The sequence below is a fragment of the Macrosteles quadrilineatus genome, unplaced genomic scaffold (genome assembly GCF_028750875.1).
Source record: "Macrosteles quadrilineatus isolate MER2022 unplaced genomic scaffold, UCM_ALF_1.0 Scaffold_4__1_contigs__length_99947679, whole genome shotgun sequence".
Classification (NCBI taxonomy): domain Eukaryota; kingdom Metazoa; phylum Arthropoda; class Insecta; order Hemiptera; family Cicadellidae; genus Macrosteles; species Macrosteles quadrilineatus.
Window position 1 is genome coordinate 68,305,100 of NW_026542597.1, and position 15,869 is coordinate 68,320,968.

Consider the following 15,869-nt stretch of genomic DNA (forward strand, 5'->3'; position numbering starts at 1 on the left):
ATTCCAAAATATGTCCACGAGTTTGGTCAACCATTGTATTATTTTTAAATTGTTCTGCAACCCATTGTGTTTACAACTAAATTCAGCCTACAGGTTATAGCTCATCGCACGAAGCTTAAAAAAATTATACATTATTTTTTTCTAAAACTAAACTTAAAATGTGAAAAATATTTCAAGAAATAAAAAGTAAAGAAATCTGTTACATTTTGTATAAACATTTACTTGTCGTTATAGGATTCAATCACTATCATTTATTTAATCCTGACAATTGTTGTATAATAATATTTATGTAATATTTTTACCAACTTTAAATATTGAAATTGATTTTATATATGAACATAGCCTTTTTTCAAGCTGAAAATGTAGGAGGCTGAAAAAGAGTCAGCAAAGAACTTAAGTAAAAAACAATACTGTTCCCTGTTAACATTTTCACCAAATATGAGTCATGACCCATCATATTTAGAATACTTTTAGGTTTCATAACATTTCCCATTATTTTGTTATAATGATATAAAATCAAATAAACCTGATGGTAAAGAGCAAGTTATCCAAGGGAGAAAACCGTGTCGACCCAATTGACATGGAAAATTCCAATCGCAATTTTAACACCATCAAAACGTAAAAGCAGAAATACTGCAAAGCTCTTTTAGTTTTCATATACTTTCTCCCCTCTTTCGCTCATCAAAGTTCATAACTTCATTAGTGCTCACAAAGCCCGGCCTCTACAGCTGTGGATAGAGTGGAGACTCCGAGAGATGTAAGTGGGAGGTTTCAGAGGCTCATCACCTAGTGACGTCATCAGCCTTTGATAATCCTGCTAATCTCCGCGCGCCTTTAGTACTTTTCACCAAAGCTTCTGACATCATAGTTGATATAAATAGATTTACTTTCAATGGCCTTTTTTCACACAGCATAGCCAAATATTAAGTCACCTTTAGTACTTTTTATAACACCTTCCTGATACTATAATTACTATAATTAGTAAAAAAGCGTAAACTTATGGATAGATAAGTAAACTTTGAGTATCCTTAATAAGTGTTCACACATATTCTACTTTTAAAAAATGTCTTGATATATTTGTTGTCGATGCTTTTATTAGATTACTATAATTTCCTCTAAGATATTTTGAATTGTTTATAGGCATATTGTAGAAAAGAATACATATACTTATATTCCCAAATATTTTTCAACTGCTCATCTCAAATCAAGCCAAAATCATTTAATTTTACTAAGATGAAACATTATTTTCTTACACTATTAAAAGAAATTTAAAAACCAAATTTGTTTTTGGGTAGAATAGATATTACTCATAGTATTTGTAGTCAAAATTGTGAAATAAATGGAGATATAGTTGCATTAATGGTGGATAATATTTCGTATTGTATGATTAGTATTCTATTTAATACTAAATGTGTTTATTAATTATATATATAATTCCAATATTGTTTTATACCTGTAAGAATATACTACTATAATTTAAAAACTACGCCCAGTTTGAATAGTTATAAGATATAAAGATTTTTCGAAAATAAACTACAATACATCGTTTAAATTAAACGAGCTGCAAAGTTTATTATAAAAAGATCTTGTAATAGAAAATAAATATCTAAACAATTGTAATTATTATATGGGAACAATTACCTAGCAGTTTCAAACTGTGGCTGATGTACTTGACAATCCGAGGTTGGCATGATATTGGGAAACCACAACTACAATCTCACAAACATATATCGAATCGTATTCCGGAATAGTATTATCGGGAAATCTGTTTGTTTTGACTTTCATTGTTCTATTACACTTGATTATTTGTCAATGGTTTACATTTGAAAATAAAATTACTTTAGTATGTACTTTATATCGGTAGGAACATTAAAGCAATAACAAAGTAATATTTAATATTACTTTGTTATTGCTTTAATGTTCCTACCGATATATTTTAATTAAGAAGCAACATTTTTATGTCAGGGGCTTTATTATCAACCTAGAAGCCATACATTTTTCCTGCTTCAGATTAAAATAATATATATATATATATGTTTTTTTTACTTAGAAGAGAAAAGTAAGTTAATATTTTATTCGTTACAAAAAAAAACTAAACGTGCATCTTTTACAGGAAATAAATATGAACTTCTGCTGAGTCTCGATAAATCATAAAAAAATACTACAGTTTGCATTTTTCGAAAGTATGCAGTTATTTTTTCCTTTGATTAATTTCTTAATTGCCACATACACAAAACGGAAGAACAGTACACAAAGTATGTCTCAGGCTTAATGAAGAATGTTTATCGCAATAAGAAGTTCTATTTTAATACCGATAGCCAACACGGTATGCGTTGAAGTGAAGTAATATCAAGGCTGGTCATATCACTTTAATCATGCCACAAACATCAATCCGACGAGTCTGATCACCAGCGGTTCAGTGGTTGGCCCGACTATTGAATGGGACACTCAGCAACCAATCACTTTGAATCTGACAGTGGTTAGGTGGATACTGTATAGAAGATAAAAATCTTAAAAATACAAAGCAGAGTAAAAATATTTGCACATCAACGCGCGCCTGGAAGCTGACTATAATCTATACAAATTATTTTAATTTGTTTATTTAATTTTTTTTTAACTGTTTTTACTTATCTACTGCTACATAACTAGACTTGGCTTTACTATTTGGCTATGCTGTGTGAAGAAAATGCCATTGAAAGTAAATCTATTTACATCAACTATGATGTCATAAGCTTTGGTGAAAAGTACTAAAGGCGCGCGGAGATTAGCAGGATTATCAAAGGCTGATGACGTCACTAGGTGATGAGCCTCTGAAACCTCCCACTTACATCTCTTGGAGTCTCCACTCTCCCCGCAGCTGTAGAGGCCGGGCTTTGTGAGCACTAATGAAGTTATGAACTTTGATGAGCGAAAGAGTGGAGAAAGCACGAAAATACTTTGCGGGATTTCTGTTTTCACGTTAGTGTTAAAATTGCGATTTGAATTTTCCACCTCGATATGTCCAACACCTTTTTCACACTTGGATAATTTTCTCTGAAAGCAATATTTTATGTTCTTTTAGATGAACATGGAATTGCACTACACATATCTCGTGTAATTAAAATTAAGCTGGAGTCTATAGTTCATGTGTTTATGAGATATATTTTCTTTCAAAATACTTTCACCGTGATTAACTTCTTTTGGTTTGGAAAACATTTATTCAAAAACATATAATGGATCATACATACAGTAAAGTAACGACTTTAATCTTTATAATTATAACTTTTGCATGATTATGACATAACTACTGATAAAACCCTTAAATGTCAACGATTCACAACATATTGATCTCATGTACTGTGGAACTAAATGCGATTATTTATCCCTTTTAACAATACACATAATGATCAAACAAAGGACAGCATGCCAATCATTTGCAAATTTCTATGTTAAAATTTGTCGTGTTTGTAGGATAGGCCTATCTGGGTATTTTCCTGTGCTTAGCCCTGAGACAAGTGTAGATCAAATACAGTACGGTCCACGAGAGGAGCCTATTTACCACGTGACTTCGAAGGAGCCAATGAGGACCGCGCAGTGTTGCCAAATCTAATAGTAGCTGGTTTAAAAACATTGTTTAGTATATGTATTTTAATTAGTGTCAAAAATTAGTGAACGGGCGATGTTGCGACGTCGAGCTAGTCCAGTCTTGTTATTGGCTGCCGCCAACTGCAGACTCTCGTGGCCCCTAGTTTTCATCATGTTTTCATGGCTACCCCCATTGAATAAGTTATGGAACTTAACTATTAATATCAAACTAATAAATACAATCTATATCTATATAATCTTTGATTCACTCCATCCCTTAAAACAACATAAAACAACTTACTGTTAATTTCCTGGAAGGCGAACCTGTAGATGATGACCCAGAAGTTGTAGAGGAAGGCGAGAGACACGACCATAGACCAGTAGTAGCAGAGACGACCAGCGGGGTCGAACACGAAAGACCACTTGTGATTGGTCCGTACCCTGGGTGGGCGCCGGGTGTTGTAACGGGTCTCGGTGGACGTCACCGTGCCGTTGATGTTCCCGGAGGAGTTCCTGGGGCCGCCAGTCCACCGGGAGGTCTCGGTCTGTGCCACGGAGGCAGGGAGTTTGAGGCGACCTCGGAGGTCGCGCCGGCGAACCTTGCGACTGAGGTCGAGCTCTGAGGCCGACGAGACTGCTGCTCGGTTGATGTATGCGGCGGACAAGGAGTCTCGCGAGGAGGAAAAGTATCTCTGAAACATAGTTAGGTGGTAGAAGAAAAGAATGTTTTTAAAATTAAATTCCATCAAAGAAATATATCTTGGGAGGGATGTATGCCTGAACAATATTCAGTATTAGGTGGTTTATGGAACATAAAGTAATTGGAGAAGTATCTTGGTAACAGATACATTTTAAGAATGGTTTACTGAATATTTCCTAGTTTTGGATGAGAACCGTCAAAAATATATCACATAAGGTGAGGCGAGAAGTATTTATCCAAATTGGGTGTTAGATGAGAATCATCCCAGGAAATAGTATGCACTAAAAAGTGTATTCGGGTCTTAATGTGTGTTCGATGAAAGATATTTCTACAACATTTTTATTAAGTGTTAGAGGAGAATTACCATTGTCAACACCGCTGCCCCCCATGAGGACTTTTATTGAGTTTTTCCTCAGCCAGGGACACACTTACCGGCGAAACCGCCGGACGCCGGATCCGCCGGCACTTCCATCCCGGAGGAGCACGTTATAGTTAAATATAATTTTGGCAGAACGCAGGTTGTTGGTAAATGGAATAGTAAAAAGTGTATTTTAAAAAGAAAGATAATAGTGGTCTAGTTTTGTTGAACAACAGAATGTAGTTGAAATGTGTTTACAAAATATAAATTAACCAAAAACAGCTGAACATATATTATATAAACAGCAAGAAAGAGAAATTAATATTTTGATAGTCAAATGTAAATTAAGTGATAGTATAATGAGTGGTTACATTTTCCATCTCAAAGAACTATGTATAACAGTTTACAACTGTGTATTGTTTCTTGTTTTATTATTCCGCAACCAGACTTCATGATATCCGTTTCAAAAAAGTAATTTCACTGTAATCAGGACATTGTAGGACTGTTTATTACGAGGATAATATGAACGGCATATGCACATGAATTATGGGTCTGTATAATTAGTAGGACATAGGCCACTGGGTTAATTAATGCAGTAAGAGGTCAGTTATGCCCATAGGATTATGACTGTTTGACCCATAATAACCTCCCTAATGTGCGTTCTCTAGTTGTACAAAATTTACTAAAACTTAATTGGTACAAGGTAAACCCCTATGACATATTTTTTCTATGCCCTGTTTATTAATATTTTTGAGAAATACAGTAGCAGGAATATAAAGTTTATACTAACAAACTAGTCTAAAAAACAAACAATCCGAAGTTGACGTTCTAGCTATGGGAATCTAGCATGTCAATATAAAAACAAACAACACAATTCACTTAATTACTTCATAATTTACTAAATATTGCATTGTCAAACAGTCATCTTAACAAAAAATGTTATGTATTATATCTGTTAGTTTTGAATTCTACATTTAGTATTTTTCCTTCGAATATTTACTTCCATCCAACACCTTGACCTTTGATAAGTCACCCTAGAGACAAATATATAATGTTTACAATACAAGATTAGATTATCAGCAAATAAGAGCATCTGGTCATCAAAAAAACGATTACTGTCCGTAAACACTTTTAAGCTAAAGGGATTTGCTTTCTTATGTCTGGCTGGTAGGCTTTTCATCACTAGCAGCTGCTTGTCGGAACTTATGTCTCTTAAAAATGTCTGTTATGGCACTAGAATTGTTTCTGAAACTGGCCATAGTGTTTTGTCACATATCTGTTCCTTTTTTCACAGTCTACACTAGTAGAATTTTATATGAAATAAACCAAAAATTATGTTCATAGCTGTTAAATCTTCTGTTATGTCGGGGATAAATGCCACCCCTCTCCTAGACATAGTAGACATTGAATTGCTTGCTACATGATATGTTGCTGTTTTATCAATGGGAATTCTCAAAGCTGATAATTTAATTGGTTGCTCCTTTAAGAGTCCTTGGGACCTAGACGTTCTAGCTCATAACCCAATTAAAAAAAAAACTACAAAGACAATTTATAATCCCAAAGTGTCCTAGATAATTAAATTATCATCACTTTGGCGTTTGAAAAAATATTTTTGGATTGTAAATAACTCTTCGGCAGTGGTTTAAAATGATCCAATATGATATGACCAATATGGCGCTATCCTTCAAGGAATCATAAGCAGGTAATTTCATAAGTCCTTGAAAAAACGTCCATGAACCTGCTACCGATTGCTGTATTGCAGGTCTAGTTGGCCGTCTGGACCTGACCCTTACATTCTTGGTGGAACTGGCACTTTTACTCAGTGAACCTGGGTATTTGTTTGGTGTATCACCTGGTCCAGACGATGCTTGTAGTACAGCTTGCAATAATTCTGATTGCTTACCTGGACCTTGTTCTGTTACTGCATTGTGCTGGTCTTATAGTTGGTCATCTAGACCTGATCCTGCTTGCTTGGTAGAGCTTGTAATTGTTTTGATTGCTCTCCTGGACTTGACTTTGATTGACAAGCACAACTTGTAATAATTGTAATTGCTTACCTGGACCTGGTGCTGTTTGCTCCTGCCGACGCCGAGCCTGGAGCTGACTATGTCCAGCAGGCTTTGTCGAGACACGGACTTGAGCGCCCTGCTGGGCTTGAGCGACTCGTTGCTGCTACGGTTGCCTCCGGACACGTAGGCCACTGGGCTGCCGGTGTCAAGTCTTGTACCGGATGCGCTCAGACGCTCCCCGATCATACGCCCGGTAGACGTAATAATACCTGCAACGACAAAACAATAAGTATAACAACAATTACATATTGTACAAGTATTGGTGGGTTGATTGAATCTAAAACTGAACATAGCAGTCAAAATAGATTCAACGCTGTTCCCATGAGAAATTTGCGTCACCAATTATTAAGCCTCCCCACGACGCGTGGTAGGAGTTACCACGGATGTCCTTGATTAGTGAACGGGTCGATGAATATGCGAGCCTTTGTGGACACTGTTCTCACTACGCATGTTGGTTTGTAAATTTCAAGATCCACTGATGGCTAGAAGAAAGAGAACATTTTAGAGTGCACCCCCCCCCCCCCCCTCCAAAACGCAAGCCACTGCCCTTTGCCCTTTGATGTTTCGTGAGTTTAACGACTTGGATAAACCGGAACGATCCGGAAATAAATAAACCACCGCTACATGGGCCACGGACGTGATGTTCCCACGATGCGTATTCATACGAGCCCTTGTGATCAAGGACATCTATGGTATCGCCCTGCCACGCGTCATGGGAACGGGGCTTAACAAAAATTCACAATGAGACTTGCTTTGCTTTATAATAATTCTTTATTAATATTTGGATAAAAACACGCCCCAAGGTATAAAATAATACTAATGAACCGAACGGTATTAAATAATACCGTACTATTATACCGATAATGCTAGGAGTATTTACTTTTAAAAACATACTTCACCGAAAACTTATTTTTCTTCATAAAACCAGAGCCCAATGAATTGTTTTTTTAACAGTTAAAATGGGTGAAAATATTCACCCATAAAAAATATTCAATTTAAGGGGAATATCCATGACAGTAAGCCCACGCACGTTTGACATCATTATACTCAGTCGTCAATATATAATTAAATACGTGAATGTTTTTTTTGTACCTTAATGAAAATAACCCTTCACTACAACCACTGAAAATAAAACAATATTCAATGCTACAACACATATGATATACTTTTTTCAAGTCTAAGATCACCCCCTCTTTTAAATGTTCTTTACATTCTAATTGGTTTCTCGACGTTCTGTAGGTAGTACTGTATAGAGAGGTATAAAAGGGTATAAACACAGCCACCTCTAATACTCGAGAAGGCTATGATATAAGGCTAGATTCAGTACACTTGTTCTTGTTACAGAATGCTATATGCGAGAGGCTAAAGGCCAGTTACCTCGCGTCCGTGTCTATGTCTGTTGTCATGGCAACCATGACGTCACCTGTTGAGCCGTGGGACTTTGTCAGCCTCCTATCGATTCACTTCCGGGACCACTTCCGGTATTTGAGTGATCCGCTATTACCAGCTTGTTACATGGCCTTTTCATTACACCTCTCCTGTTGCCATGTGATCCCTTTAACGTCCAATTCCCAAACAATTCCAGTGGTGTTAAGGACTTGTTCACATCGATTGCTCTTGTGCTGTTTACATTGCATTTGGTTTATGTTTGAGGGGATTGTTTCGTACTACCTACAGTATTGCAATCTAGGACAGTTAAATACTTGGCTATTATTATAAGCTATGTCTGGGCCGATGAAGACTTGAACTGTTGGTGTTCAAAAGGGGAATATGATGTAAAGTAGTACATAAATAAATTCTCAATTATGATTAAACCTTTTTGCATATATCTTTTGAACGAAACTACTCTTTCAAAGGGGAGTCAACGTATTTAGGCACATGATTCTATAAATGTGGGATTTTAGGGAAGATTTTTATAATAAACTATTATTTTATGAAATTTATGTACGAATAACGATTATTATGTCGTTTATTTTTATATAGGTAGATAAAAACCACAGATCTTAAAATTCTTCAAAAACGGCTAAAAACTAATATTGTTACGCTTAATGTTTTACTCTTACAACAGAAAAGTTATGTATTATAGAATTGTAGCTAGACACAAAGCAAGAGCCAAATAAAGCTGAAGCATTAAATCCGATATGATCTAGATCAAACAGATTTTTAGATTTGTTATCATAGTTAACGAATTTTTTTTGTCATATGTTACATGAACATGTATGTATGAATATAGACGAAACAGTACGTAAGGAAAACTTGTTTTTGAAGTATTTTTAAAGCTGTAAGCACGAATACATAATTTTAGGGACGCCTACAAGTCTTACACCAAGTCTTAAGGTCTTAAAAAGTAACATACACTTTGCAATACAAATGAAAACCCCTTTTGCCTCCCTAACAATCTTGTTCTAAGATGTTTTTGTAAATTTCTTTCGCATTTTATATTAGATGGTCACGGAGAAGGTATGTGTGTTGAGTGACATTCGGAACACCAACATTCGTAAAATGTTGATTTATAGACTATCCACAAAACAATAAACACAAAGGGATCTCCTCTGGGTGTAATTCGAGGAGGACTGTAATATTTACGCTTCCTCCACCAAGAGGGGTGAAATATGGGTTTACAGAACAGCTACTGCTGTCGCCGCCGCGCGCGCCTGCAAATGGGTCAGCTGGGAGGGAAATCAATACCAACCTTCCCGCAAGAAATACTTCTTGAGCAACAGGTTGCCGGCATAACCTTATACGTATGATTGTGTAGTTATGAAGCTGCCTATTTTCATTGTTGATGTTAAAGTAATTTAGTTTTAAATAATTTGTAGTTGATAATTTATGGTTGAAATGAGTTTTAGTTAGAGTTAGAGATGAAAATTAGTTAAGTAGTGAAAGCACTCACCTACTACTGTAATAAGAATGTAGCCTTTTTGATTCCGAAAAAATCTGTATCTTTTTTTAACAGGACTGTACTAAACTTGGCCCAATGTTCTAGACCATTGGGCCAAGACAGCCTAAATCAGAAAAAAATGTTGCATTTGTAAAATTATCAAAACGACACAAATTGATGACTTGTTAAGTTCTTGTGGTGTAATATACATAGTAAAATTGAATGGAAAGTTTATCTATGAGGTAGTAATAAAATCATCTTGGTTAAAGTAACCACCTGATCTTGGAAGCAGAACTATCATGTAACTCACTAAGCAATAATCGTTCAGAAATGTTTGCCTTCAAATACTCCTTCTTGTTTGTCAATGTTTTAATTTAATCTAATTTATAGTTATTTCGACTGCTCTGAACAAAATCTGTTTTGTCCTGTAAATATGAAAACAATTTAATTTAGTGTCAAAAAATAAATGTTGAATTTGATCATTATTTTTATGGAGATTTTTAATGAATTTAAATGTCATTAGAACAATTAGGTTGACATTTGATTGTAACAACTCAGAATCTACATAATTTCATAAATATAGTACACAACGTGTCTATAAATTTGAACAAAGGCACCATTATTTCATTAATATTTTCCAATATTAATATTTAAGAAAAAGTATTGAGTCTAGTTACAATGGTTATATTACATTGATATTGCAGCACGTACAAGTTGCGTTGAATATGAGTTAGAATAACATTGACTATTCATTGTTTGAAATTCATTGTTGGTGGTGGTGAGTTAATGTTGTTCAAAAGTTTATTGGGGACATTTTCCATCACGATGGTAAAAAACGATACACGATTTTTCGGGATCTGGAATCTGGTTCCAGATTCTGGTTTTTTTTTCGTTATCAGGTGAAAAAAGTTAAAAGAAGGCCCAGGTTTTTTCACCATCGTGATGGAAAATGTCCCCAATAAACTTTTGAACAACATTGACTAGATTCCGTGAGGGTACGAAAGTAATGTAACCCATACGTTTTAGTAATGTAACACCAAACAGCATATTCAACACAGAATTCATGCAAAAAAATTGTTCCTGAAACAAAAATGAAGTGACACATCACCTGTGGAGGAGTTTTTTTTTTAATTAGCCAAACACATTTAGAATGGTTGAATGGAGATATGTTTTATATTCACAAACTAATAGTAAAAAATATTTTTCAACTGAATAATTTTAGTATTTGTTTTTGAGAAAGGGGTTTTATAACCATTGAGCTTATAATTAAAACACTGTTTCCATTTCGTTTCAAAATCAGTAAACAAAACTTAGGTACATGTTATGGTCATTAATAAATCGAAATCTATTACCACTACAACTGTTTTGTACTGTAAAGTTTACGTCTAATTATATGTTTTAATGTTTATTATACGTCTTATTATTCACACACCATAAATATTGATGTGTCACATAGAGTAGCAATATTTTATTTAAGTAAGTATGTATGGTGTTATTATTGTAATTTCATATGGTATGATTATTTTAAAACTTAGTATAATGTAGGCCTATCTTTCAAACCATACATAAATGTTACGAAATTTATAAAATAATTAATTTGAATAATTAAGGTTTTAATTTTACTTTCCCGCCCAAAATGCCCGTTAAGAGTAGAACATGTAAATTAAACCTCAAAGGAGTTGCAACCGTCGTTTTCCTGGTCTTTGTAAATTGAAATCTGAGTAATTTTATCGAGTTGTAAACGTGAACGCTCAAAACTTTACAAATTCGTTTAACGAAAATGTGTTTACCTTTATAAATTTTCTTGGATAGTAGCCTAAGACAAAGAAATGATGGTATTCTTGTATACAAATCAAAACTGATATATTTTTTACTGTAAAATAAATTAAATTCAACTGGAGTATCTAGGTTAAATGTAAGTTTTGTTTGGGGCACTTCAATCACCATTTGACCTTAGAGGATAGGAGTGTAAAAACGCCATAAACGAAGGAAACAAGGTCTCTGAAAGAGATTGGCTCTTGACGCTCAGACCTGTGAACGAGGTTAGTTCTTTTAAGCTTTTATAAAGAAATTATATTTTTAGGTTTTTTTAATAACTTAGGTACGTCATCTGTTTAAGAAACGATTAGCGTTGTCTTGTAAAACCTTCAAGTAAAATAACTGACTTATGATTTATTTTAGAAACTGTAGTAAAATAAATCTTAAAAATTAATAATAAAATATAACAAATAATATTATAAATAATAGTAATGCATAGTAAAATATAAAATAAATTATAAAATTCTCATTTGATGTATAAGAATTTTAGAAATTTTTTGACACAAGATTCCTCAAATTACGACTCCCAATTACAATATAGAAGTTGACTGAAATCTAGTTGCATAAACCTTTGGTAGTGGTGGAAAAATTTGAAATATATGTAACCCTAGTAGCCATTTAAGTGCGTTACACATCTTAAAAGCCATTCTGTGTCAGTACTGTTATGAATGTTATTAAAACACTTAAGTCAACGATTATATCAAATTAACATTAAAAATTACAATTACATTGTTCAAGAAACAAATTCTCTACCGCAAATAAATTTGATAGTTGGTCCATGAGGTATATTATTTACTTTATCGCATTCACAAGGCCTACCTTATGGTGACTGAAAACCTCTCAACTCAGTTGATTGGAATATTTTACTTGCGGGTAATGCTAATGTTATTTTTAGTAATTTTTAAGAACATTTATTTTGCTCTTTCAAGAATCTTATCCTAAAAAAGTGTCTAGACCTAAGAATACAAAGCATCCACTGGCTCCAGAGTGGAAATCAGAGACTATTGTAATATTGAGAAGATGGTTGCTTCTTTCTTACGATATTTATAGACAAGAAAAAACGCTTGAAGCCAAGAGGAGGTATCAAGCGATAAAGAAAGATTACCAGGTGAGTTTAGTACGGTCAAAACAAGAACACAATGCTAATTTCATTGAGTCCTCTCAAAATTCTTGTGCTGCCGCTTGGTCTGTCATCAAAAAAGAGGGGGCCCCTGCAAAAGCAAAACCAACTACTAGACTTTCTGCTGAGGAGCTGAATGATTTCTTCATTAATTCTGTCCAACAGACTCGGGATGCAATTGGTACTCCACCAACCCCCGCTGTAAACCTCCTAGCCCAGCATCCTAGACCAACATGTTCTTTTAACATTGAACCTGTCTCTTGTGATAAAGTGCTATCTGTTGTACATAAGATGAATAGCTCTAAAAGTAAGGATGTTTTTGATCTCTCTGCAATCTTAATTAAGAATGTGATTTATCATATTTTAGTTCCACTCACCTATTGTATCAATGTTTGTATCAAGGAGGGCGTTTTTCCAGATGTCCTAAAAACAGCCAGAGTAGTCCCTGTCCATAAAAAGGGGAACCATAATGTGCCTGAAAATTTTAGACCTGTATCTATTCTCCCTGTGTTTGGTAAGATTTTTGAAGGTATAATTAAGGATCAAATGTTACCTTATTTTGAAAGTAATGGACTGCTTGTGTCAGCCCAGTATGGTTTCAGATCAGGCCGTTCCACAATCGATGCAGTTGAAGTTCTGACTGGGGTTGTTTTAAAATCATTTGAGAGGGGAGGCTTTGCTGGGGCCACAATGTGTGACCTCAGCAAGGCTTTTGACACCGTGGACCACAAAATTTTGCTTGACAAACTCCATTTTTATGGAGTTAGGGGTAAGGGTTTGGACTTACTGGGATCATACTTGGGCGGGCGCAGACAGTTTGTCTCTGTAAATGGTCAGTCCTCTGTTGTCAAATCTTTAACTCATGGCGTCCCACAGGGGTCTGTCCTTGGGCCCTTGCTTTTCAACATAATGATAAATGACCTTTCTTTGCATTTGGGAGAGGGGGTTGTTTGCTATGCTGATGACACTACTCTAATTGGGGTAAATGATAACTTAAATGTCCTGCAGGGCACTATGTCTCAGACTCTCCAAATGGCCTCGGCGTGGTTCCGAGCTAACTTTCTCTTCCTGAATGAGAGTAAGACTCAGTCCATAATATTTAGTCTTAGACAGCTTAAGCAAGATGTCACAAGCGTTAAACTACTTGGATTAATGTTGGATCCTAAGCTGGATTGGAATAGTCACATATCTTTTGTATGTAGTAGACTTTCCAGGGTGATTCACTTGCTCAGGAACTTGAAGAACTCTGTACCCACTGAATGGCTAAGAACTGCCTACCTTGCCTTTTTTCAGAGCATAATTCTTTATGGTTTAAGACTTTGGGGTGGCACTCCGGGAGTCGAGAGGGGTTTGACGCTCCAAAAGGCGGCAGTCAGAATCTTGGCAGGTGCTGATTTTCTAGACCACTGCAAACCTATCTTTATTTCTGAATCCGTTATGACAGTGTACAGCTTATATATTTACCAATCTCTTCTGTGTACTAAGCAGAAGTCAGGCTCTCTCGAACTCCGAAGTGATATCCACCCTCACAATACTAGGAGGAAGGACGACTTGAATGTACCCTATGTTAGATTAAGAAAGGTCCAATCTAGCTATTGTATACAGAGATATAAGTTTTTTTAACAAACTCCCTTGTACAGCTCGGAACCTGCCGGAAGCAAAATTCAAAATGGGGATTGAATCTCTTCTGTTGGCAAATCCGATTTACTCATTCAAAGAGTATTTAGAAATTTCACCTGGCCAAGTAAGTAAGTTTTTTTAGCCAATGAGTGCCAATGTGTGATGATAAATAAGTTTTGTTTTTGTTTTTCAATTCTCTGCATGGTGTTTTGCAGGCTTAGGCTAAGATTTTGATGTATTGACGTTTCCTTGTACATATTATGCTTTCAGGAAATAAATCATTCTCATTCTCTCATTATTCTCTCTCATTCTCATTCTCAACCTTCGAACCATATATTCGTAAACACAAATGATTTGAGTCGATGAGTTCTTGTGGTATAACGAACTCATTGTTGAACTTGCACACACGTACCATATTTCAAATCTCACTATCTGTATTGGTTATTATAATAAATAAATAAATAAATATTATATAGTTTAAAACTAAATAATATTATATAGCTTATTGATGTTGGTACTACTATTGTTATTGTTCACTTTTTGTACAACTTTTACTATTTTGTTTCCTGTAATTTCAAGTTGTGAATGTTTTTCATTGTAAAGTGGCTATGCCATTGGGAAATAAAATAAAATCAAATAAATAAATAAAATAAAACCAGATTGAGGGGTAGCAATTTAAATTCACTTCACTCAACATTTAAAAATTGCCCGTACATTATACCGGTAACTTGAATAATTTATATGGATATGGCAATTCCAGATGCCATTGGGCAAAGTCTCTTTTTTGTACTATCTTGCTGATTATTTATGAACTTTTCATACTTAATTGAGTAAATTAATTGTTCTTGCTAGTATTTGTTGAGATGCATTCCTAAAAGTTAATATTGTAATTTTTAAAATTAACTCTTTAAAATATTTTTTTTTTAATTTCATAATTGTGTATGTTTAATAAAGCGTGATTAACAAAGCATGAACTACATCGGAATCGGCTAGTCTGGATAAATGAGACGTAAAGATGTATTTTACTGACGTAAAAATGGCAAGGCATTAAGATAATTAAACAAACTGAAGAATAAATTACTTTTAACAATTAATACAAATTTCTGAGAGGTCCCATTAGACAAAAAATTAAGCAAAGTACCATATATTTAATTATCACCGAAACTAAAATAACTGTTTCACCTAGCCACACAGGTGTGAACAGTTGGTATCAATATCAAATAAATAAGTTTTAGAGTTCCAGTGCGTTCGATTTGGTTTCAAAAGAAAGTAATTAAATCCTATTCCCGTGGTGACAAATTTAGCGTTTCGCATGACGATAAAAAACTGGAATTCTTGACACGTTTTGAACGTAACGCCAACGCCACATAAATGGTAAAATTAACTGTCATTGCGTGAGTTGTATTTTACATAATCCTCTTAATGGTTTTTTTTATATATTTTTCTTAATTTTTTTACTAAATTATTAATTCTAAAACCTTTATTTTGAGAACACCAGGACCTGTTCTAAGAAAAATATAATTTTATATAGTATTTTTTAAATATAATATAACATGTATAGTAAATAAATTTACAGTGTATTAATATTAAACGTATTGAAAATTGTTTTAAGTGTAATAAGATGACCGACCATTGACCATGTACGAATGATTTACCTCAATTTTCACAAAAATACTATTTTCTAACAGAAAACACTATTAAATTATATTTTAAATCATGAACTGTGTGATTATTTGCGT

General features: G+C 34.4%; 1 protein-coding gene across 2 annotated transcripts in view; it reads right to left on the reverse strand.

The window, feature by feature from the left end:
• Positions 1 to 15,869, reverse strand: part of LOC128991590 (cyclic nucleotide-gated cation channel alpha-3-like) — a 363,748-nt gene that overhangs the window by 105,723 nt on the left and 242,156 nt on the right. For both annotated transcript variants that reach the window (XM_054414605.1, XM_054414604.1), the window contains exons 3-4: positions 6,680 to 6,900; positions 3,866 to 4,256 (exon numbers count right to left, since the gene is read on the reverse strand). In XM_054414605.1, coding sequence (XP_054270580.1) covers positions 3,866 to 4,256; positions 6,680 to 6,900 — 612 coding nt within the window. The remainder of the gene's footprint in view (positions 1 to 3,865; positions 4,257 to 6,679; positions 6,901 to 15,869) is intronic.